At 38.0% G+C, this 24,061-nt stretch overlaps 1 protein-coding gene across 1 annotated transcript in view; it reads left to right on the top strand.

The window, feature by feature from the left end:
- Positions 1-5,926: 5,926 nt before the first annotated feature.
- The window catches only part of 14-3-3epsilon (tyrosine 3-monooxygenase/tryptophan 5-monooxygenase activation protein epsilon), a 57,944-nt gene continuing 39,809 nt past the window's right edge, over positions 5,927-24,061 (top strand). Inside the window, exon 1 of the mRNA XM_076212687.1 lies at positions 5,927-6,136. Coding sequence (XP_076068802.1) covers positions 6,073-6,136 — 64 coding nt within the window. The 5' untranslated portion in view covers positions 5,927-6,072. The remainder of the gene's footprint in view (positions 6,137-24,061) is intronic.

Here is a 24,061-nt window from a genome sequence, read left to right as displayed (position 1 = left end):
ATCCAAATTGCACTACAGCCCATTGAGAAAAAAGATGAAAAAAAGCGTCATGCACGTCGAAACTCGTAACGAACCTATATATCAACAATCACATCCCAAACAGGGTGACCAGATTTAGCATAAAAATACTGAATTCAGCATATTTTCTTAGAAATAATACTATATTAATAAAAATAATATATGACAGAAACAGAACGTATCAAGAAGAACAAAATATATAGCATTTTTGCCAATCTAGCAAAAATTTAACATACTCCCAAACCCCTATTTCTAAAATATGGTATAAATAAAAATGAATTTCCAATAAACTCTCCTGCCCCGACCCCCCTGTCCTCCAAAACAATGGTCAAAGTCATATCCTCCTCTCCCCTAAGTAGCCAAATCAATTGCAAAAAACACTATTCGTGGCATCTAGCCACACAAACCACGGATCAAAATCTATACCCTAAAAGACTGCCCTTGGATCACAACTACTGTTAATCTTTACTTTAAGGTAGAACTCACTAGCACTCCCTAGTCTCTCTCACATTCAGTTTTTCTAAAAAGGTGTTATCTAAGCTCTATATTCTTTCTGGGTTGTGTAAACCTACGTTTAAAACACTGCACTTTGAGATATTGAAGTTCATTTGCCATTTCACCGACCATGCGAACAATTTGTTAAGATCTTCCTGCAGTATCCCGGCGTCTTTTCCACTATACCTCCCTTTCCAACTTAAAACGACTATTCAAGACCCAGATAATGTACAATCTGACATGATACGACACTTACCCACCAACGCAATATCCTATACATTAAACATCTTCAACCGAATATGGACGGAAGGCGTTCTCCCAATCGACTGGAAACTATGGACCTACACAAATTCTACCTTCCAGGACTCCGAGGAACTTTGCCCTCTTTCATAGAATAATAATAATAATAATAATAATAATAATAATAATAATAATAATAATAATAATAATAATAATAATAATAATAATAATAATAATAATAATGATAATAATAATAATAATGATGATGATGATGATGATGATGATGATGATGATGATGATGATGATGATGATGATGATGATGATGATGATGATGATGATGATGATGATGATGATGATGATAATAATAATAATAATAATAATAATAATAATAATAATAATAATAATAATAATAATAATAATAATAATAATAATAATTAATAATAATAATAATAATAATAATAATAATAATAATAATAATAATAATAATAATAATAATAATAATAATAATAATAATAATAATAATAATAATAATAATAATGATAATTATAAGAAGAAGAAGAAGAAGAAGAAGAAGAAGAAGAAGAAGAAGAAGAAGGAGAAGGAGAAGAAGAAGAAGGAGAAGGAGAAGGAGAAGGAGAAGGAGAAGAAGAGGAAGATGAAGAAGACGAAGAAAAAAAGAAGAAGAAGAAGCCGTACCCCAAGTAAACCAATGGGTCGAAGACCATGCACACCATTTCTCCACCTCAGAGTCAGTCACCATGTACTATGAAGACAAGACGACGCTAATGCGAAGAAACACCATCAATACAACTAGGGGACGCCACCCTCCCGGTGCCCCCCCCCCCAAAAAAAAAATGGGCCTGATCCTCGGCAGTAGCCTCACAAGGAGTACTCACTTTAGGTATCTATAAGGATCCCGACTCTAAGCTTTCTATCACACACAAGTTCGGATCAAACAGACGATCGCTTTGGAACCTACTACAAAGCAAATTCGATTACGGATGTCAAGCACTCTCCTCCACCATACCCACAGCCCTTCGAATACTATTCTTTCTATATGCTCCTTTGGCCTAAGCATAAGCACAGAGAGCGGATACCTCCTAGGTATTCATCTACAAATCATCAAGAATTTGACAAATACCTACACAATGCCCATCTGAATGACAAGAGAATGGCAGACCTGCCATTCACACTAAAAATAATCGACAAAATACTTTCCATAACAAAGCCCACCCGAGCCCCTTTTATAGGAATCTCTCTTCCATCTGTTTGCTCATTAAATAACTATTATCATATATAATGACAGCTCCCGTTCTAACAAAAGAATAAGTTATGCAGAATTACTCCCAACAACATGATCTGGATCCCTCCCTCCCATCGCTCCAATCTTCACAGATGAGCTCTTCGCAATCCTTGCCATCCTAAATACTCGTATTACACACGGCTCCCTCTCCCTCATCCTATATAATTATCTCAGATTCGCAAAGTGCTCTACGAACGATTTCCATCCTCCAGTTCCACCGTCCTCTGGTCTACTAAATACATTCGTGGTTATCCAAGTCTTCACCCACTTCAAATATACTGTATAACCCCCTGCCGGATACCAATATTGGCATCCCCGGCAACAAACGAACCGAGAAGGTGGCTCGAAAACCTGTGTCTACCCATTCTAATGACTCCAGTCTACTCCAGTAAGACTACTTCCCGGTCTTCCGATCCACACTGCTAAACATGTGGCAAAGATATTGCGAACCGCACGCAACAAATCACGTAGAAACAGTCAAGCCTCTCCCCCCATACGTCCATAGGTTCCCTCATTTATACTACTAGAATGTCTGATTTACGCAACACTGCAACAACCACCTACAATCTCATTTGCCCAATCAAACAACACTAACCACACCAAGTCTTGAGCAACAAAACACCAACACCTCAGTTATCCCTTCACAATTAAAAGAAATCTAACCAAATTATAAGCATCCATGACTAGCTAGACCAATACTTGAAATAAAAGGTACGAGTATTGCAGTCCGGCTCCGCGAGATTGTGCACAAACATAGAAGCACCGTTAGAAAAAAAAAAAAAAAAGTATATATATATATATATATACATTGTAGAAGCCAATCATCCTTTTAAAGGTTTATTGCAACTCGCGATCACGCGCGCAATGTGTGGTGTGCATTTCTGGACACTATCCATAAGTATTTTTTTTTTAGGTTTATGCTTGTTCTCCCTTCGTTGATGACGTTTGACACTCCAATTGTTTCCTTTTCTCCTCATGTGTCATTTCTTTAAGTCTCTTTGTAATTCTACCAAATTGACCCACCATCCCACACTCACGAAGCGGGAAGTGAGAAACTCCTAGTAAGGTAAAGCGTTGTCAGTTCCTAAAATTCTAAATTCTTTGGGCCTCTATTGCTTCCGCTCTACATTTTTATTTTTATTTTCAAGCGTTACTGAGTTTCAGTCTCCAGTTATTATCCCCGCTACCTTTACATAAATTTCTGTTTATAAACTGTTTTCCCTGTCATACATAAACAGGTTCATCATCTTTCCAATATTTTTCCACATTCGTTATTTCTATTTTCTAGCATCCCTGGCACTCCTCTTGTGACGTCGTGAATTCTTATTAGCCTGTTTTATCCTGTCCCAAATGTGGATTACAATGTGATTAGTTTTTTTTCTGGAGTCTGTAATTGGATGTCATTCTAATTCACGTTTGACAACCACGCATCTGCTTTTCTAATTATGATTGTATGGTTAAGACTGTTGTTGACTGTTTGTCGTAGATGTTTAACATCTCAATTTCTTTGGATCTTCTCATAAACTTTGTTTCCGTTGTCCTTTTTTGGCTCTTATGTGCAGTATGGGCATGCATCATTTACTGTCATCAAATTTAATTTGTAAGTTTTCCTCTAGTTGTATATTTTGTCTAGATCTTTCTTTTTCATACACATGTTTCAGAGGACATCAAAGAGGCAAAGAATTCAACAATAAAATGCCTGCAGTGTGGCCGCTCTAAATAGAAAACTATTAAGAATATCAGTACACAAATTCCAAGTGCCTGAGTTTTAAAATTAACTTTTTTTCGAGAATCCAAGCGATAGACAAGGGAAGGCATCAAGAGGATAAGAGTTGGACAGCCTCGCAGCGGAATGAATGACAATACCTACTCTTTGGCTTTTGCAATAGTAAATTGCACAGAAAAGGAGAAACGTGGAAGAAAATATAGCACTGTATATTCTCGTGAGGAGGGAAGGAACCCAGCTATCATGTTCTGAATAGCATTGACCATGAAAATAACAGAAGAAAAGAGATAAGGATGCAGTATTACCGGCGGCCAGGCTTTGTTGATTTTCATCTGTCATCTCCATCAAGTCTAGTGCCATCTGCAGATATATTTATACGCCCTCATGAAGATCGTTGATGTATACCAACACAAAGAACATGACAGGCACCATCAGCGATTTCTGTGGAACTTCAATGGTTACTTTTCCCAGTGCTGTTTTCATTTCCATCCCTGTTCCTATCAAGGAATTACTCGCACATTGCTACTGTTATTTTCATTGAAACAATGCTTAACGTAGAGTTGTAAAGTTTAAAAGGTAAATGAATATGTACAATTATGACATTAAGTTTTGAAAACTCTAGTAACAGCTGAGTTTATGAATGGGATCCAGAAATCAGTATGGAAATCTTGCCGTTGAGCTTCAGTTTCTTGAGCCTTCGTGTTTCTCAAATCTCACCTCCCTCGGGTGCGTGCGCCCCAGGTAAGGAACCATTGATCTATCTAGTGTTTGGGCAAAAGTCGGTGTTATAGCAATAAGTTTCCGAAGATATTCATGGAATTTCCATTTGGTATTTTTTTTTACCTTAAAAGCTAGAATGAACCCTGCGAATTGGATAAGTAAACAAATAAAATAATAAATAAACAGATGAAAAAATAAATATGCAAATAAGTAAACTAACAAACAAACAAATATGCAAATAAGTAAACAAACAAATGAACAATATATAAATTGATAAGTATACAACTGACGGGAATAGATCTTTCTCAACCTTTCCCAAGGATTCACGTGTGGATAAACGTTTTATGCAAACTAAGGTTTGTATGGCACATATAGAATTAAATAGATATTCAATTGCAATAGTTAAGTGGAGATGGTTGTGTAGCCTTGAGACTTGTAAGGATCCACAAGATCAATAGAATAACGATGCAGAATTAGGTCTTTTGATCCAGAAGGTATTTTCAAAACAGTAACACTTCAGTCTTTGAGGACAATATCGCAAACAAGAGGAGTCAGAAGTGATGCAGAGGAGATTGAAGGTTGAGGGCTAGTAAAGTTAAAAAACGTGATTACCATATTTTCTTATTGGAGACTAGCATGTACTCGTAGAATACTACTGGACGTTTGATCCTGTAAGGTTTAAGTGTAGATAGATAGATCATATCTAGTCACGCTTTACGCGATCAAGAAATCTACCCTCTGCAAAAAAAAAAAAAAAAAATGCTATTCGTTTTCACACAGTGCCTTTTATCGTCTCACCACTATTTTCACTTTCGTACCTTTCAGTTCCTTAACCTCCAATTGATCATTTAAATCACTACATTGCAATATTTTTCTTTCCCCCGCATTATAATGAAACATGTGTTGTCTGCCTCAGGGTTAAGACACCCTGAGTTAATTTTTCGATGGATACCTTACTGGTGGGAAATGGACCGTGCATGCTTCCTAGATATCTTTTTGGGGTCACACGTGACTAACAGTATGACTCATCTTCGGGAATAATCCTTTGTTTTATGTTCATCTCGAGTATTCAAATTGATTCTATTTCCTTGTTAACACGGTAATGATGTTCCCTGTGGAAACATTACACACCCTCTTGGACGACGAACAGCGTGCATGATAAAGAAATACCAAAGTTAGTTCAGACTAAGGCCACTCAGCTGTGTTCTCTTTGGTGCCGTACCCTTAAATTTCGTTTCTGGAAAATCAATATATGTGCAATATGGTACAACTTTAGTTGCTATAAGGGAGTAGATGGAGATGAATTGGGCGTACCGTGGGAGCAAACGTGGAAAGAAGGAAGCATGAGAGGATGTGGAGAGTGTGTACGTACGTGAGTGTGCGTGTCTGTGTACGTACGCGTGTGTGTGCGTCTGTCTGGTGTGTGCGCGAGACAGGTGGTGGCGGCGGATGAATACACTGTGCGCACCGCCCTAGCTTCAGCTGCCATATTGGACTGTGTTGGTGCTTCGACGTCCTGTTGTAAACTCCAAAAATCGGACCTCATCTGCGCTAATATTGGCTATTAACCATGACGGAGCGGGAGGATAGTGTATACAGGGCTAAGCTTGCTGAGCAGGCTGAAAGATACGATGGTGAGTAACCCCAAAATCAGATATTTAAGTTAAAATGTTGTGATCTCTGCCGCTGTTTACAGCAGAGGGGTGTTGGTTTGATACAACTCGGGTGTGATGTGGGTCTAGTGTATGCGAATGAATGACAAGGGCTAACTTATGTGGTTCTATTTGGATTGGAACTATGCTGAAACGAACACAGACTTGTAGAGTTAATGTTATCACATAATGTCCGGAAGTAGTTAGCAGTTGACATTAGTAAGGAAATGGCGCGCACCTAAATTCGTCTCGCTGGTTGCTGGCCTCGTGGAGTCGGGATCGATCAGCATTACCACTGGCACTCCCTGGACTTCATTTGTCCTGGTCCTATCTATGAATTGTGTGGTTTTCTGAGAGTAAGAATGTAGGAGTTTCACGGAAAAGGGCAATGAATTAGGAATTGGGACAATGGAATTGGATAAAACGTCAGTCGTGGCAATGTCTTGAGAATATAAGTGCATTTCTGTTAAAAAACTATATTTCTGTATTATTCATAGATGGAAGTGCGTTCTAACTAGCATGGTAAACTGCGTTGTAGGAATAGTCTTGGTCTCTTTTTCACCGCAGTTCTTTGGTTCCAGAATGACGGTTTCCGTTAAACTAAATGCGGCATTATGAGTACTCGGGCTTAGCACATTCACATTGTGTGAATACAGACGCGGGGAAATTTCAGGTTGAAAGTAATCTCAAAATTTGTAAATTTATGGCCATTTTGTTTATGGCAAGGCATGGCCAATGGATAGGGAGGTAATTGGATAAGAATATAGTTGCTTGGATTTGGGTAGGGCAGAATATTGTCATGTTTTGTGTGCGTTCGTGCCACCATATCCATAGGAGATTCACCTAACCGGTTAAATCGGAGATTTGGGCTTGTTTCTTTGCCTTGTTAGTTGCACAGTACAAACGTGTATGTAGCCATATATAATTTATATGAAAGGAGCCAAGGGCACAACCATATTTAGGGGGCCACAATGACCAAGTTTAAAATTGAAAAAAAAAAAATTATAAATAAAAAAAAATTATATAAGGATTTTCTTTGAATTCCATATTCTTGCAAATGTGACATGGCCCACAACCATATTTAGGGGGCCACAATGACCAAGTTTAAAATTGAAAAAAAAAAAATAATAATAAATAAAAAAAAATTATATAAGGATTTTCTTTGAATTCCATATTCTTGCAAATGTGACATTGATTTTTACTTGTACTTTCCAATAGATTTAAATGCCATTGAAAAGTTACACTTGTGGGGTCCAAGTTAAGAATTGCACTAGATTCTAAGATTGCTTGGGTTCTATCAATATCTAATGTATTACAGAGAACATCTATAAGACATGGGTTTTTTCTCAGTTTGTTCCATGACCTTCATGTGGTTTTCCTGGGTCTCTCATTAGTTTCCTCTCCTATGAATGAACTGAACAGTATCACCTGTCATTAATGATGGCAGGGTATACATTTTGCATGTGCATATAGGTATATACATGCCCAATTGTCCTGCATTTTTATATCCAATTAGAAGACCCAATTTTGAATTCTCTTGGGTTACCTCATACATGTAAAACTGGTTAACAGCCTTCAGACCTCTTTTTCTCTTATTTTCCATGGCGCTCTGCCCTTCCATTGTGTGTGTGTGTGTGTGTGTATATATATATATATATATATATATATATATATATATAATTTATTTATTTATATAATTATTTTTATTAATTTATTTTGTGTATATATATATATATATATATATATATATATTTTTTCTTTCTTTCTTTCTTTCTTTCTTTCTTTCTTTCTTCTTTTCTTTTCTTTTCTTTTCCTCAAGTGATGTGAAGCCCAGTAACTGTTTCCTCGCATATCTAGCAAGACTGTTAGCTACTCTGTGCTATCTGATCATTTGTATCCTTCACCTTGTTTCATCAGATAACCCTTACATCTCTCCTTGGGTATAAAATTCCTTAAAGATGAAGTCTAGAGGTGGTAAAGGAAAACGTTAGGGAAGAGGGCAGTGTGTGTAAGTGGGGGGGAGGGGGGGATTAGTCCCCAGTCATGAAAGAAAGTTGTGTGACTTGGGTCCATACAGATGTCCCCAAGTTCCTAAAAATTGACTGCATTAAACTTTTATCAATCCCCTTTGTGGAGTATTATGCAGACCACACCACTGGGAATGTATGGGTGTTATGTAATTGAAATATAGCATGTAGGAAAGGAGTTATTAATGGAATTCCTTTGATTTCTTTGGTCAGTTTTGATCTTAAATTTGGTTTTAGATTGGGCTGACTTAGGGTACATTGGTTGTAAAGTGTCCTGTGTGTTAATTGTAGCAAGTAGAATAAGCACTCTTTGCTAGTCCTTACCCTCTCTCTCGTCCTCCATAAAAAAGCAATTTGTATATGAATTATTGCAACAGTCCTCTTGATCTTGTTATATAATAGAAACCCAAACCAATTGGGAATAAAATGTCATACATCTCAAGCATCAACAACCTACCACTTGCACCATACAACACACCCACACTAAAGCAATCACAAAACCTTCGCTTAGCCCTGAAATAAAGGAAGGGTGGGACAAGAGAACCAAAAAGCATACTAGCATAACTGCATACAGCATCTTCCAGCACAAAAAAAACAAATAAATGCAGAATAGGCCTGGCTAGAATTTAATTTCTGTATGCAAAGTATATTTTGTTGGTGCATGAGTAGGGAGCCTGGCTGCTGCAGTTGTGATTTGTGCCTCAGGAAATAATGTTCTAGTGGCCCTAGGTATGGCTTTATTTACCAGCAAATATTAAAACAATGCATTGTGGATGTAGCTTAGATTCTGCCTGATATTTTAAAGTCGATCATAACTCTCAAGTCTTTGGAGTTGGACATGATGATCAATACCTGAAATAAGTGACAAATAACAAACTAAGAATTACATATAGCTTCCACTACAAATGACCAATATGGAGTCGTGTAATATAGATTCCACTAACATTTGAAGACATCACATATCCACATCTTACACTGCTCCACCCTAGCATTACTCAGATGGCACTATTTCTTCTTGAGTGACTTTTGGTCAATTCAGTGGATGTTGCTGGTTACCTAGGAGCTGCTGTGGGTCTCCTGCATGATAGATCTGGGTCATTGGATTGATTGATGTGCTTGTGTTGGAAATAACTTAAAAATTGGATCACAAGCCTAGCAAGATTTGCAAGCTGCACAGCCATGTGATGAGTGTTGCATGCCCACAAGATGTTGGCATACTGTCATTCAGATCACCATCCAGCACTAAGACTACCAGCATAGAATAGTTTAAAGAGAAAAAAAAAAGAGAGAGAGAGAGGCACATTGGACATATCTTACACTGCCACACCCTAGCCATACCTGAACAACATAATTTCTTCCTTTAGTGGTTTATGGGGTTATCTGGTGGCTGTCTGCCACTGCAAAATGTGCCCAATAGGTTAACAAGGCTTCGATATCAGCAGTTTCTATAATCCAAGTGCAGGGTCCTAAACCCTCGCATCAAAGATTGACCCTGCCTGACCTCTTCTGCTGGGTTATTTCACAAAACATACATTCTTCACTTTATAACTCCTAAACTACATACCAGTAGAAAGTATATACTCTCAGCTAATTTTCACACATTTGTAAGAAAATTGACCTGTATTAGACTACCAGTGGTTTCCAAAGAATGACTTGGCATTCTAATACTTCCTTGACCAGTTGATGGAGAGTACCACAAAATTTTGTAATATCCCTTGGTGTTATGATAAAGTATGCATGTTTGGGTGCCTTGGGTGTGCATGGGTGACAAGTATAGACATGTCAAAGTTAGGAAATGTTATAGTGTGCAGATTAAAAAATAGCTCACCAGAGTTGTTTAGCCCAAGTTTTCCTGTCTGAGACCACTACAGTATAAGAATTAAGTCATGGACCACAGCCACAAAGGACTTTGTGCTGATGGTGAAGTGTGCTATACAAGAACACCCCTTTCCACCATCAGAAAATTTCCAGTCATGGAGGCAGACCACTGGCATTCCTGTTAATGCTATATCACTTTCTTGTTGGCAGTTCAAATTTATTTGGGCTTTTAAGTCAACTAGGCTAGGAATGTGTGTGTGTATACACAAACAACTAGGTAAATACACACACACATGAGTTGAATTTGGCAGCAGCTTGGGCGTGAATCAACTTGATAGGCTTAAGTTTTCTTATTGAAGCTAATTATTGGGGATTCAAATTAAAATGCTATTGTTTGAGTATGTTTCACTCATGTTAGAGCATTCTCAAGTTCTGTGTGTGTGTGTATGTATATGTATACATTCTATGGATATCTCCCTATCTTCTCTTTTTCTGCATGGGGGGGAGGGGGGGTCACCAATATAATGAAGCAGCCTTGTTGTGTCTTGTGGCACTGCTTCTGACCCAGGGCAGTGGGCAAGATGCATGGATGACCTGTTATCCAGGAGGAGCCAAGATAAGAGGGAGGGAGTGCATGTTTTTTCCCACTAATTTGACCTGTTTCTATTCAAGATTGAAATATTGCAAGAAAAAGAAAGGGATGGCTGGGCAGACTGAGCCTCCCTGGACTTATAAAAGGTTTTGATAATGTACCACACAGAAAATTGCTAAATAAACTGGAAACAATAGATACATTGAAAACTCTTGAATTGGATAGAGGATTTCCTACATGCAAGAAAAATGAGTAGTGCTCAGGGACAAATATTCAAAATGGGAAGAAATGAGTAGTGGCGTCCCACAGGGGTCAGTGCTAACTCCAATAATGTTTGCTATATATGTAAATGGCATGGATGAAAGTATTGAATGTTACATGAACTTTGTGGATGACACACAATTATTTAAAGAAAACTAGTTCAGAAAAAGACTGGGAGTCGTTAGTGATCTGAACAAAGTCTCAGAATGGAACAAGAAATGGGAAGTAGAATTCAACATCAAGAAATGCAGTATAATTGAATTTGGGAAAAGCAAGAATAGAATATCAGGACAAAATATAATTTATGAAAAAAGTAAATTTTGAAAAGGACCTAGGAGTAATCATTGCCAAAGACATGTCTCCAGATAAACATATAAATAGTTGGAGAAATGTACAATCTGTGGAGATCAATAAAGGTGACTTTTAAAAAAGTACCTGCATAATGAAATGATAAAAAAAAAAGTACTAACACTGACAAGGCCAAAACTGGAATATGTAGCAATGATATGGTCATCCAGTACAAAAAAATATATATATAAGAAATCAGAAAGAATAAAAAGAGCAACGACAAAGATGGCCCCAACACTTTTAAACTTAACATGAACATAGATTGGCAGAACTGGAATTGCCAACCCCGGAGCAAAGAACAGAATGAGGAGACCTACTAGCCATCTACAGGATTATGAAAGGCAAGGAACTTCTTGATAGAGAGGACTTGTTAAAGTGGGACTGGGGGAAAACAAGAGGACATGCAAAGAAACTTGAAGGACAGCTACAGAAAAGACCTGAAAAAGAATATCTTCCCACACAGAGTGATAGATATCTGGAACAAACTGGACAAAGAAAGTGTGTGCAAACACCATACAATAATTTAAGAACAAACTTGATCTTGCAAGATACAAAAACAGGTCACCATGAGCATAGCTCCCCTTCCTGTAACATACAACTAGGTAAATACACGCACACACATCTCCCTTGTTGGGGGGAAAGCCTATGGTGTGTATATATATATATATAACAATTGCAATTGTACATAAGAACTATGCTTATGGTGTCGCCATTGATCAATTTTCACTTTATATTCTCTGGATTGATTGCACTATTTCTGTTATTCCATGTATCAATGCCTATGTATAGAAGATATACACAGAATCCCTCAAATGCTTTGCAAATTTCAGTTTCCATTGTATTTTCTTCTAAGCCACATTTTAGCAGTGTTTATCCAACGGGTTTCCACTCTAGTTCTTAATAATGGTATATTACCCAACTCCTCTGTCTGATGTTGGCAGCTGCAATTGGTTTTGATATTATATCAGGAAGGCTCTTAAGAATCTTTGGAGTTGGCACTCTTTGTGTGTCTCCCCTCTCTTCCATCTCTTTGATCTCTCGTCTCCCTACCTCTTCCACCCTCCTTCCCTCCTCCCTACCTCTTCCACCCTCCTTCCCTCCTCCCTACCTCTTCCACCCTCCTTCCCTCCTCCCTACCTCTTCCACCCTCCTTCCCTCCTCCCTACCTCTTCCACCCTCCTTCCCTCCTCCCTCTTTTCCCCTCATCCCTCTCTTCCCCTCATCCCTCTCTTCCCCCTCATCCCCCTCTTCTCTCTCTTCTGACCTCTTCCCCCTCCCTCCTCTCTCACCCCTCCTTTCTCTCCCATACCTCCTCCCTCCTCCTCCTCCCTCCTCCTCATTCTCTTTCCCTCTCCTCTCTCTTCCCACCCTCTTTCTCACCTCTCTTCTCTCTCATTCCCTCCCTTCCTCATTTCTCCCCCTGGTACCAAGCAATACATACAAAAAAAAAAAATGCATTCACACTTTGATCAATAAACAAACTCCAAGACAGCCACCAATTTCCACCACCTGGGGGTGGATGGGCTAAAAGAAATAAAAAGTTATTTGGGGTAGAAAGTGCCTCAAAATTACATGGTTTACACTAAAAAAACCTTGATTTCTGACATTTATTGGCGTGGGTTTGACCTCTTGTGTCAATGTATACAGTATATACATCTCAAATTGTAGTATATAGGAAAGCAACACTTATGGGGCCTTGTTTCTTAATCTTCAATAAATCATACCTACATACGAGGGTACATACATATACCAAGGCTTTTTCCCCCTTACAAGGGAGGTAGCCAAAAAGGGAAAGGCATAAAATCATTTCCACCCATTCCATCCCTGAATACACTCCACACCCCTCCACCCTCTCTCTTCTCTGAGCACCTCCTGAATGACGGGTCATCCCTGCACCTTGTCCACTGCCCTGGGTCAGAAGCAGTGTTGCAAGACAGCACATCCACATGAAGGCTGCTTCATTAAATCGGCGACCCCCCCTCTCCGTCCCCCCATTGCATAAAAGGAGAGGATGGGGGAGAAATCCCTTTGAGCTGCATCAAAATTTTGCTCACACATACTACCTCATCACCCCCCACCCCCTGCCCATTCCACCTCATGCAATCACATCATCATCCATATACAACCATTCTCCATTCACCCTTGTCTTCTGTCCTCTCCCATCCTTCCTCAACAGACATCCCCCTCTTCCCCAAAGCCCCCTTTACCCCATCCATCCACCTCATCCTAGGACGTCCCCTCATGTTCACTCCCTCCACATCTGCCTTCCATACCTCTTTTACTAGTCTTTCTTCACTCATTCTTTCCATGTGTCCAAACCATCCTAATATTCTTTCATCAACCCTATCTCCCAGCTCATTTTCCACCCCTGTTCTCCTCACCTGCTCATTTCTCACTCTATCTAGCCTAGTAACCCCCATCATACATCTCGGACACCTCATCTCAAACACATTCAAACTCCTCTCTTCTTCTCTTATGTTCCATGTTTCTGCCCCATACAGTGCTGTTGGCACAATCACTCCTTCATACAGTCTCCTCTTAGCATCCATTCCCTAATGTCTGTTCCTCATTACACTCTTTAATCCACCAAGGCATTTACTCGCTTCTCTCAATCTACATTCTACCTCCACCTTCACTCCACCTTTTCCTGCCACATTTGCACCCAAGTATCTAAAACTATCCACTTCCTCCAGTCGCTCTCCCTTAATGCTCACTTCCAGTCTACTGCCACTTTCACCCCTTGTACATCTCATCACCTTACTTTTACCCACATTTATCTTTGGCTTTCTTCTATCACATACTCTTCCAAATATAGTTGTATTTTACAGGAAGAGCTATGCTTGTAGTGACCCGCTTTTGTATCTTCCAGCATCCAATTTGATTTTAAATTCATGTGCAGTTTTTGCGCTCACTGTGTGTGTATATATATATGTATGTATGCAGAAATACCACTAGGAAAATAACAGAAATGAGACGGTGCTTTTGTCTATTCAGACATTTTCAAGATATGGATGAAAGTGTTCGGTCTCATTTCTGTTCTTTTCCTTGTGGTTTTTCTGCATACTAGAATCACATGTTCAAGTGATTTCTTCTGCATATATATATAATATATATATATATATATAGATTAACCCCACATAATCATATCTCCATATTTTGGATAAACAACTCATTCAGGACTGGGCAACTATTCAAAAGTCAGATGCAGGTGTTTAGTTTAGACCGAGTTTAGTCTGTCACACAACGAGTACAAGACACGAAAACTTCTAGATGATCCATGTTCCTCTGCCTTGCTCAATTCCCATACAGTTTTTCTGCCTCTGACATGCTGTTAATGTACCACATTTTTTTCTACTTGACTCATACATTTTGGTATTATACTTTAATGTACTTTGTGTGTATGTGTATATAGTACATGCCAGTTATGTCTAGTTTTTTTGTATGGATTTTATTACACCATGAAATACAGTAAAATTATATAGATACCATAAGTTGTAGGGTAATTAAAGAAGTTAGGGGTTAGCAATTGTATTGTGATCAGACATATCTACACATCTAGGAGTGAAAGAATGGGAGACCCAAACATCCAGAGAAAATGTGCTGAATGTCAGGTTTACTCAAGTGAATTTGAGAGTTCCATGGTACCCTCCCTACCCCCCCAGTTAGTCCAGACCTGTGTTTCAGGCTGGAATTCCTCCAATTAGTCTTGTTCAGAGGTTTTACTGTATATAGTGTTTCCCCAGGTGTAGTATACAGGAAAGGCGCAACACTTCTGGGGTTTTGTCTTTTACTCTCCAATGTGTCATACCTAGCTACAAATTCATGTATAGTTCTAATTTGGACTTGATCCTAATTTTCCAAGTATCACTTCCATTCAAGTTCATTTGTTTTAGTGTGGGCTATGTCGTGTGTGCATATACACATACACCAGAAAGAAATTTTTGTAGACAGGATGAGTTGCCATTTTTACATTTAGTTTTATATATATATGTATAATAGTTGATGCAGTCATATAGGTCACGGTAGTTTTCATGTATGTGACTTTGATTTGGTAGGATGATTTTGTAGTAAAAAAAAAAAAAAATTACATTACAGTTCTTGTAATGTGTGGCAAGTGAAATATTATTTGGGTCATTGGTTTTGAAATTTGGTGACCAACAGTCATTGGTCTTAAACTCTGTGGACATGTAATTTCTGTAATACAGGAAAACCTTACCTTGTTGTGTGTTCATATGTATAGACATGCATACATACATGCAGTTAAGACCTGTAATGGATGAGATATATTTACCTAGTTGTATCTAACAGGAAGGGGAGCTATGCTTGAGGTGTCCCTTCTTTGTATCTGGTGGTGTCTAGTTTGCTTTTAATTCATGTATAGTCTTTGCTCACACTATTGTTTTGTCCTGTTTGTTCCAGATATCCACCACTGGTTGGATTTTCTCTCTCTCTCTTCCCCCCCCCCCCCTTTATAGACAAGAAAAAAAAAATTAAATTTTCTTCTTTCTTGGTGTGCTGACTTACCCGAGTACTGCTGCATTCCATGGGTTACTAGTCAAAGATAAACAATTGCAAATTGAAGTTCAACAGCAGCAATTTCTCCCCTGTTCTGGAGTTGACCATTTATGGTTTGGGGTGGAGACATAACCACCAGTGCTGAAGAGGCGTTCACTCTCCACTGAAGATGGTGGAGAGTACAGCATTTTGTTGGCAACTTTTCCAAGTTCAGGATATGAGTTGTGGTCTCTTCAACTCAAGGAATCCAATTCATGTTGTTCCAGTGGGAGGGAACAAAAGTTATCCTTGCTTTATAGTGTCAGAACAGATGAAGATTTTTTGTAAGTTTCACTGTCCAAATTTGACTCATGTGATTGGGAATTTGACAACAAATCTAAATGCGAGTCAGTCATAGCTGTCATTGTTAAAAAGCATGAAGGTGTATTATGTATTTACTTGTCAAAATACGTGAAATTTTTCTTTAAACTATTCATTTGGCTATGAATTGCTGTGGAGTAAGTGGGAGTTAATCTGTCCCAATTTTTCATACAAGTAGGTAAAATCGACAGTCCACAGACGCCCAGACGATTAACTCCAGTTTTACTCACTTAATTTCTGTTGTAGAAACTTTGCTCTTTAAAAAATAATAATTACAATAATTTTATCCAAGAAATACAAAAATAAAATTAAAAATTAATATAATTTGCTCTAACATTTACTCCGAATTGTACTGCTATTTAAGTTTCTCTAGTCGCACATCCTTGTCTGCAGATTACCTCTGCATAATATTTTCGAAACTTATGGCACTAGACGGCAGTGTAGGTTTACCACTACCCCAGCATATTTGCCACCACATTCCCTACGGTTGTGATGCTATGTGAAAATAAAATAAAGCAATGATTATTTGGTAGTGATATCTTGTATAACATGTTGCATGGCCCTATGCAACCACCAGAACAATGAATAATAGGTGAATTACTGAACTGACTTAATCATCAACAATATTCCCAATGCTGAATCACCAAAAAAGTGCAGATTCTTGCCAATGTCAATTAATCAGTACACCCCTAGGGTTAAGGGCTGTGTGAAAGAAACATGATACACAGATCCAACAAGGAGGCCTGGATGATGTCTTTTATGAAACTGCATTATTTTGCAAATCATTTGTCCCCTGCACTGCATGACCATGCTGCCAAAGAAAACATTACTGTTTCCTCCTGCTGGTTGATAATGCCCCAAGCCACATAATTATGGAAGATTGGACAGACAACATAGAGGTGACGTTTCTGCCCAAAAACATGACAGCACTGTCCAGCCCCTGGACCAAGGTGTGATTGCCATTTTCAAGGCATATTACCAGCACCACACAATGGATTAGCTGATTAACATGACTGACAGCCCAGACAAGCCCACAGTGAAGCAGTTCTAGGCCAATTATAATATCAAGAAGGCTATTGACAAAACAATGCAGCATGGAAGGAGGTGACAGAAAAAAACAATGAATGGCTGCTGGAAGAAACTGTGACCCAAGTGTGTCAAGCCAGCTGATGACTTCATTGGATTCAGTGACATGGCACCCATTTGTAAGGACATCGTCAGGCTGCATATGGCTGGCTTCGAGGAGGTGGATGAAGATGTGAATGAATTGCTACAGTCCCATGACAAACCATTCAGCAATGAAGATCTGATGGAGTTGGAACAAGAACAAGTACTACATGGTGGTGGTGGTGATGATGTGCCCCAGCGAGGCCTGGACATCAAAACACTTTGAGGTGTTGTCTGGCCTAGATGCAATCATTGAAAAAATAAGAATGGGATCAAACCCAGCACAGTGGAACAATTGCCTATAATGTGGTGCAAGCCTTCAAGGTCTACAGAGATTCGAGGCCAAGGGGAAAAAAAGGCAAGGCAAACCACCATTTCCAGCATCTTCAAACCTGCTGCTTCCTCCCACCCAGCCCCCTGCCCTGCATCAGCTGATCCAGACTCCCCTGCACCTTTCCAGTCTGCCTGGCATTTTCCCATCCACTGTGCTGTGTGGGATAGGGTAACTAATGAATAGTGGCATTCTACAGAGCCTCTTTTTCTGCTCTTTCCAGTGGATGTAGGCCTACTTAGGAAACCACTGTATAAAAAAATATACGTCTTACACTACCCCTATGGATGGTGTGGAAAAGTTTTATATATATCTGTAGGCTAGGCCAAGGCCATTCTCCACATTAAATCCTATTAAAACTTAAGTTCGCTATCCAATTGTTTGTTATTCGATTTTGTTTTCAGGAATGTAACCCAATCGTATAGTGGAGGAAACCTGTACTGAGCTATTGTTTGGTCATCTGTGTGCCAGAGCTTTTGTATTGTGCTTTGAGATTAGGGTGGAAAGGTCATGCAAGAGCAGCATTAGTGATAGTTGTTCCTTCGAGACCCCATTGTATCATGTTTTGGTCCCTTGTACTCCATTCACTGCCAACTAGGAAGTTTGTTGGCCATTCCTTGCCATTGGTGTGCACTAGGTTCCCATGATCATTTTATTGAGATGTCTAAGGGCTATCAAAATCTTCTTGGATAATGAATGCCAACATTGCTCTGTGTTGGTGGTGTAATTAGAAGCATGCTGGTCTTGCTTTTGCTTAGTTGTGAACTTGAATACCTTGCTCCTGATTCCCAGCAGTGACTTGTTACCTGCCCAAACTGTCCAAGTGATCAGGGCAAAGGTGACAGTATCAGCCGCTGCTACTCTCTTGGCATTGGCTCCTTACCCTCCATCATCATGATTTTCCATGTTGAAGCCTTACAGTGTTTAAGTGAGGTTTGATGCATTCTGGTGAAGTAGCATTTGAAACAGTGAGTTAGTGAAGGTATGTGTGTTCAGATTCTTTTTAGGACCAGATTTTCAATAACTGATAGAGAAGATAGATCTGTAACAAATTGGGTGCTGTATGTATAATTTATTAATTTTTCAAATTTTTTATTGAATGGATTTTTCATAAGGATAATGTAGAAAATATATACACGCATGAGAAATCACAAACTCGTGATTCTAAATATGTGGAAAAGCCACCAAGGAAAAAGATAAACTGATGACCAAGTGCTTTCGTCTATTCAGACATCCTCAGGGTACATGGTACATGTACCCTGAGGATGTCTGAATAGACAAAAGTGCTTGGTCATCAGTTTATCTTTTTCCTTGGTGGTTTTTCTGCATATATATATATAATTTTTTTTTTTTTTTTTTTTTTTTTTTTTTTTGGGGGGGGGGGGTTGTTAATAGAATGGAAGCCTCACACAAATTCAGTGTTATTTATCACTCCAGATAACCTACAAAAAATATAATCACACAGGTACACAATTCACTAGACTCCACCCTTGTCATCCATTGTAAATCGTACTAGCACAACCAAATGAATGTTAGGAAGTAAAAGAAATTGCAGCATATACTCACCATCCTGGCATCTTATCTTTTACCATTGTCCTCATTTACTTTCCCTTCCTAAAATCTTATCCATGAGACCAGTTCTCTTGGTCCAACATGCTCCAGTTTACATGTAAGACAACTGTGAGGTACTTTATAGAAGCCCTAGTGCACTTATTGTATAATCAGAAATGTGGTGGTCTCTCATTCACCTAGTTATGGGTTCAAATCCTGCACTTCACAGATTTCTAACAGTGACTTACCCACTCTTAACTGTCTAAGGGCAAAGGTGACTGCTTTGGCCACAGTTACATTTCTCTTGGCATAGACTTGTCAAACTTTTTTCTTTTTTCTTTTATTCTTTCTTCAGGATTAGGGCCCAACACAGTCCACCCAGCCCTTTCTTCTCATGCAGCTCATCAATCACTAGTAAAAACTAAATACGGTAGAAGCTCAATTTTGCAGACTAACTCAGCCAAGAGAGGGTTCACAAAATTTATTTTTCTATTGAGTTTAGGGGCACCGGCAAGTGTCTAATTATGGAATATGCCACTGATGCTCTTAAGTTTGGCAATATTGTTTCCTGGACCATTCTATTATCGGTTTTGCTACTAAGCAGAATATGCTCAATTTAACAGAATATATTGCTGATTCAAGCTTTCAGCCATGTGCACTGTCATCAGAAAAGCGCCTAATTTAGTGAACATGCTTCTGCTAAACCAAGATATTCTGCCTTTGATTTAAAACTTCCATCATAGGGACTTGTTTAATTGAGTTTCTTCTGTAGGTTTAATACCTTTGATCTATAGCCAAACTTGTTGCTAAAATATTGATCTCGAAAGATTTGTGATCCATTAGTGTTTTGCAATCCTTTCACAAATTCAGTTTTGATTCGAGGTACTGGCTTGTCCTTAACCACTTCGGTATAATGCCTACGTAGGTGTTGTAAGGTGTGAGTAGGTACACAAGGATGCCAACGGTCTTGATTATATATGTATTTTTTGTACACGAGTTACCCAGATTCTGTGAACTGGTTTGATCACATTTTTTTTTTTTTATGTTTTATTACTCGGAGTAAAAGGGAACGAGTAATCCAGCAGTGACTTTTGAAATGTGAAGTGTTATGCAAATTACATATGGCAGCTGATGCTGCCCACAAGAATTTGAGTCATACTGAAGTGGTTAATTCCCTAAACCCAAATTATTGCTCCCCTTCCCTTCCTTTAAAAAATTTGTTTAGAAGACGTTGGAAATATTCATTATTTCTGCCTTTGCTGAATTCAAACTTCACCACCCACCGTTAGCTTAGTGATTTCTTATCCCAATTTACCATTGATAAACCTGTACAACTGGTTCATTTCTTCATTTATTGACAATATCACTTTCAATTTTTTCCTCCTTGCAGATTGTCAATGATAGTTCATTTGTAAGATCCCTTTGTTGTATTATTGTTCTCCAATTTCCCCAAACTGTTTGATTGCTGATGTTGCAGTATACATGTTTATTTACCTAGTTGTATTATACAGGAAGGGAGCTATGCTCGTGGTATTATACAGGAAGGTAACTATGCTCGTGGTGACCTGTCTTTGTATCTTTCAGCATCAAGTTTTTTCTTAAAATCTTTAATATTGTTTGCACACACTGTTTCTTTGTCTAATTTGTTCCAAGTATCTATCACTCTGTGTGGGAAGTTTTTTCAGATCTCTTCTGTAATTATCTTTTTTTTTTTTTGTGTCCTCTTGTTTCCATTGTCCCATTTCAATTAATCATTCTTATCTAAGATTTCCATTCCTTTCATAAGTCTATAGTTAGTAGGTCTCCTCTTTCCCTTCTTTGTTCCAGAGTTGGTAATTCAAATATGGACAGTCTTTGTTCATGTCATTTTGGAAAGAGTTGGTGCCAGTTTTGTGTTGTTCTTTGTATTCTTTCAATTTTTTTTTTTATATTCCTTTTGGTACTGGGGGGTCCATAGTGTTGTTGCGTATTCGAGTTTTGGTCTTATTAATGTAGTTTAAAAAAAATTAGCATTTCCTTGTCCAAATAGACAAATGCCACTTTTATTGGCCTCAATAAATTGTAGGTTTCTCCAACTATTTTATTAATATGCTTGTTCGGTGTCATGTCTTTGCTGATCATCACTCCAAGGTCTTTTTCCTATTTTACTTTTTTGACCTCTTCTTCACCCATTTTATAATCTCTCGATATTCTGTTTTTACGTTTTCCAAATTCCATTATACTACATTTCTTGATATTGAATTTCACTTCCCACTTTTGAGTCCATTTCCAGATAGTGTCCAAGTCTTGTTGTAATGAGTTGCAATCCTCCTCCGTTCTTACTTTCTTTAGTATTTTTGCATCGTCTGCAAAGAAATCCATATAACTCCTTCATCCATGTCATTTATGTATATGGCAAACACGATCAAGGTCAGTACTGATCCCTGCTGGACACCGCTTATCATTTCTTCCCAATTTGAGAATTTATCTCGTTTTCCTCCCAGTCAGGAAGTCTTTTGTCCATTCCAATAATTTTCTTCTGATGCCACCTATTGACTCTATTTTCCTAATTAGTTTCTTGTGTGGTACCTTATCAAATGCCTTTTGTAGATCCAGAAAGGCACAGTCTGCCCAACCATCTCTCTTGTATTATATCTATTAATCTCGAGTGTGTATGTATGTGTGTGTGTGTATATAAAATATATATATATATATATATATATAAATGACACCTTTTGAACTGGTGTTTTTGCTTACTCCTTCCACAGATCCTCAGCACATGTTTGTTCATTCCCATGTATGATCAGGATTTTTTTTTTTTTTTTTCTCCTCCTCCTCCAGTGGTATTCATGAATTCCATCTAGTTAGCTTCTTGGAAAAAAATTCTTTAAGCATAAAGTATCTTTCCAAAATTAAATTGACCTTTGCTCATTTTTCTTGCCTGCCAACTGAAATTCATTTGTTACATGATCACTTTTTTCTTGTATGGCGAAAGTAATTAAAAGAACCACAATATTTGGCTCTTAGGAGCAGGTCTAACTTCAGGAATGTCCTCTCCTTACCCAAGTATCCTTTCTCATTGGATTGTTGTTCTGCATTGCTATATTTAACTGGAATCTAATTTTCTACTTGCTTCCCATTCCTCCCAATTGACAATATTTAGTATCTCGTAAGAGCTGAAAAGGCTCATAAGAAATAATGTCAGGCGTGGTAGATAGTGGGTGTTTTCCCTTGGCTACCTCCTTTAGAAGACTCAAGAAGCCCTTGGTGTATATAGATAAGAGCTAGATTAGTTTTTTCTAAGGCATAGAATCGTCATGTTGATATTTTGCTATGTTGCAAGCTCTCCTTGGAGTGAGGGGGAGGCATGTGCCACAATGAGTCTTCTATCGAGTCCTTTAGTTCTAATTTCTAGGTTGATTTGCTTCATCCTTGCCTTCACTTGGATGTGCTTCTTGCTTTCAACATTATTTCTCTCAACCATCACCCCTACCCATTTTATCTTCTCTTGTCCAGGTGATATAAGCTGTGGATTTTTTCTATATGTATTTATTAATTATATTATTATTGGGGGGGGGGGTTGTAAACTCAAGAACATGCATAAGAATGGAGGAGACAGCAAGAGAACATAAGACCTTCACAAATCGGTTCCAGTTGGTATATTCCCCATTAGAGGCGTTAGAAACACAAAATTTTCCAGCATGGGTCACTATGTCAACCCTGTTTGACCGTGCACTTTTTTCCTTTTTCTTTTTTCCTCCTTGTATGGCCCCATTTTATTTGACTTGACTGTTCCTTGTTCCAAATTATTTTATGAATATATAATGTGTGTGTGTAATATATAGTCCTCGTTATACAGTACATATGCGTTCCTGAAAACCTTACCGCAAATTGGAATTAACGTATACCGAATCCAAGTTTCGACTTATGCTAGGCGTACCTTCTCCCTGCTCTTTCCTCTTCAGAATATCTAATTTTACCTCCAAAACACGAGCAGATACCGTCTGTGAATTTTTCTTACCGTAAATAGAATCGAGGGTAGTAATTACCATATACCGCAACTGTGAATTTACCAGATAATTACCGTATAAGGAGGATTCACTGTATGTGTATATATATATATATATATATATACAGGTAGTCGTCGACTTACGACCTAGTTCGGTTCCGACAGACAGGTCGTAAGTCGATCTGGACGCAAGTCGGTCTTTATATATATATATAATATATATTACCCTTTAAATATTTTTGTTACTGTACATATATATTGTATATTATATTTAGCATACTGAAATAATCTTAGCATCTTTGAACTATGTTGTATAGTATTCTTTAACCTTTTTATAATTTTATCTGATTTTCTTTGGGAAATGTAGCCTAGGCCTAAGCATGCTGAATAAAATCCTGTCATCTTTAACCTATGATATCTAATACTGTGCGAGTATTTTCTAACCTTTTTATTATTTTACCATCAGACTTTCTTTAGGAAACGTATGCATACTGAATAAAATCTTATCTTTGAGCTACATTGTTTGATATTAATTAACTTTTTTATAATTTTCGTTAGGAAACGTAGCCTAGGCCTACGCATACTGAATAGTCCTGTCATCTTTGCCCTACAAATACTTTTTTGTTGGTTACATTAAAATCATTGCAAGGCAAAATTAGGAAAATTCTTATTTCAAGACACATTCTTTACGTTTACGTACTGTACCGAAAATTTTGTTATTGACAACAGACTAGTCATAAACAAAGTTTACTTTTACATTTTATTAATCGGAAAACATAAAAATACAAAATGCTGTACCGAACATATTGTTATCGACAACAGACTAGGCTTAAAAAAGTTTTACTGTTACATTTTATTAATTGCAAAACATATAAAAATACAAAATGCAAGGCAAAATTAGGATTTTTTTTTATTTCAAAACACATTTTTTCCGTTTACTTACTGTACG

The sequence above is a fragment of the Oratosquilla oratoria genome, chromosome 30 (assembly GCF_046742065.1).
Source record: "Oratosquilla oratoria isolate Oo_2021 chromosome 30, ASM4674206v1, whole genome shotgun sequence".
NCBI lineage: Eukaryota > Metazoa > Arthropoda > Malacostraca > Stomatopoda > Squillidae > Oratosquilla > Oratosquilla oratoria.
This window is presented reverse-complemented; position numbering and strand designations above follow the sequence as displayed.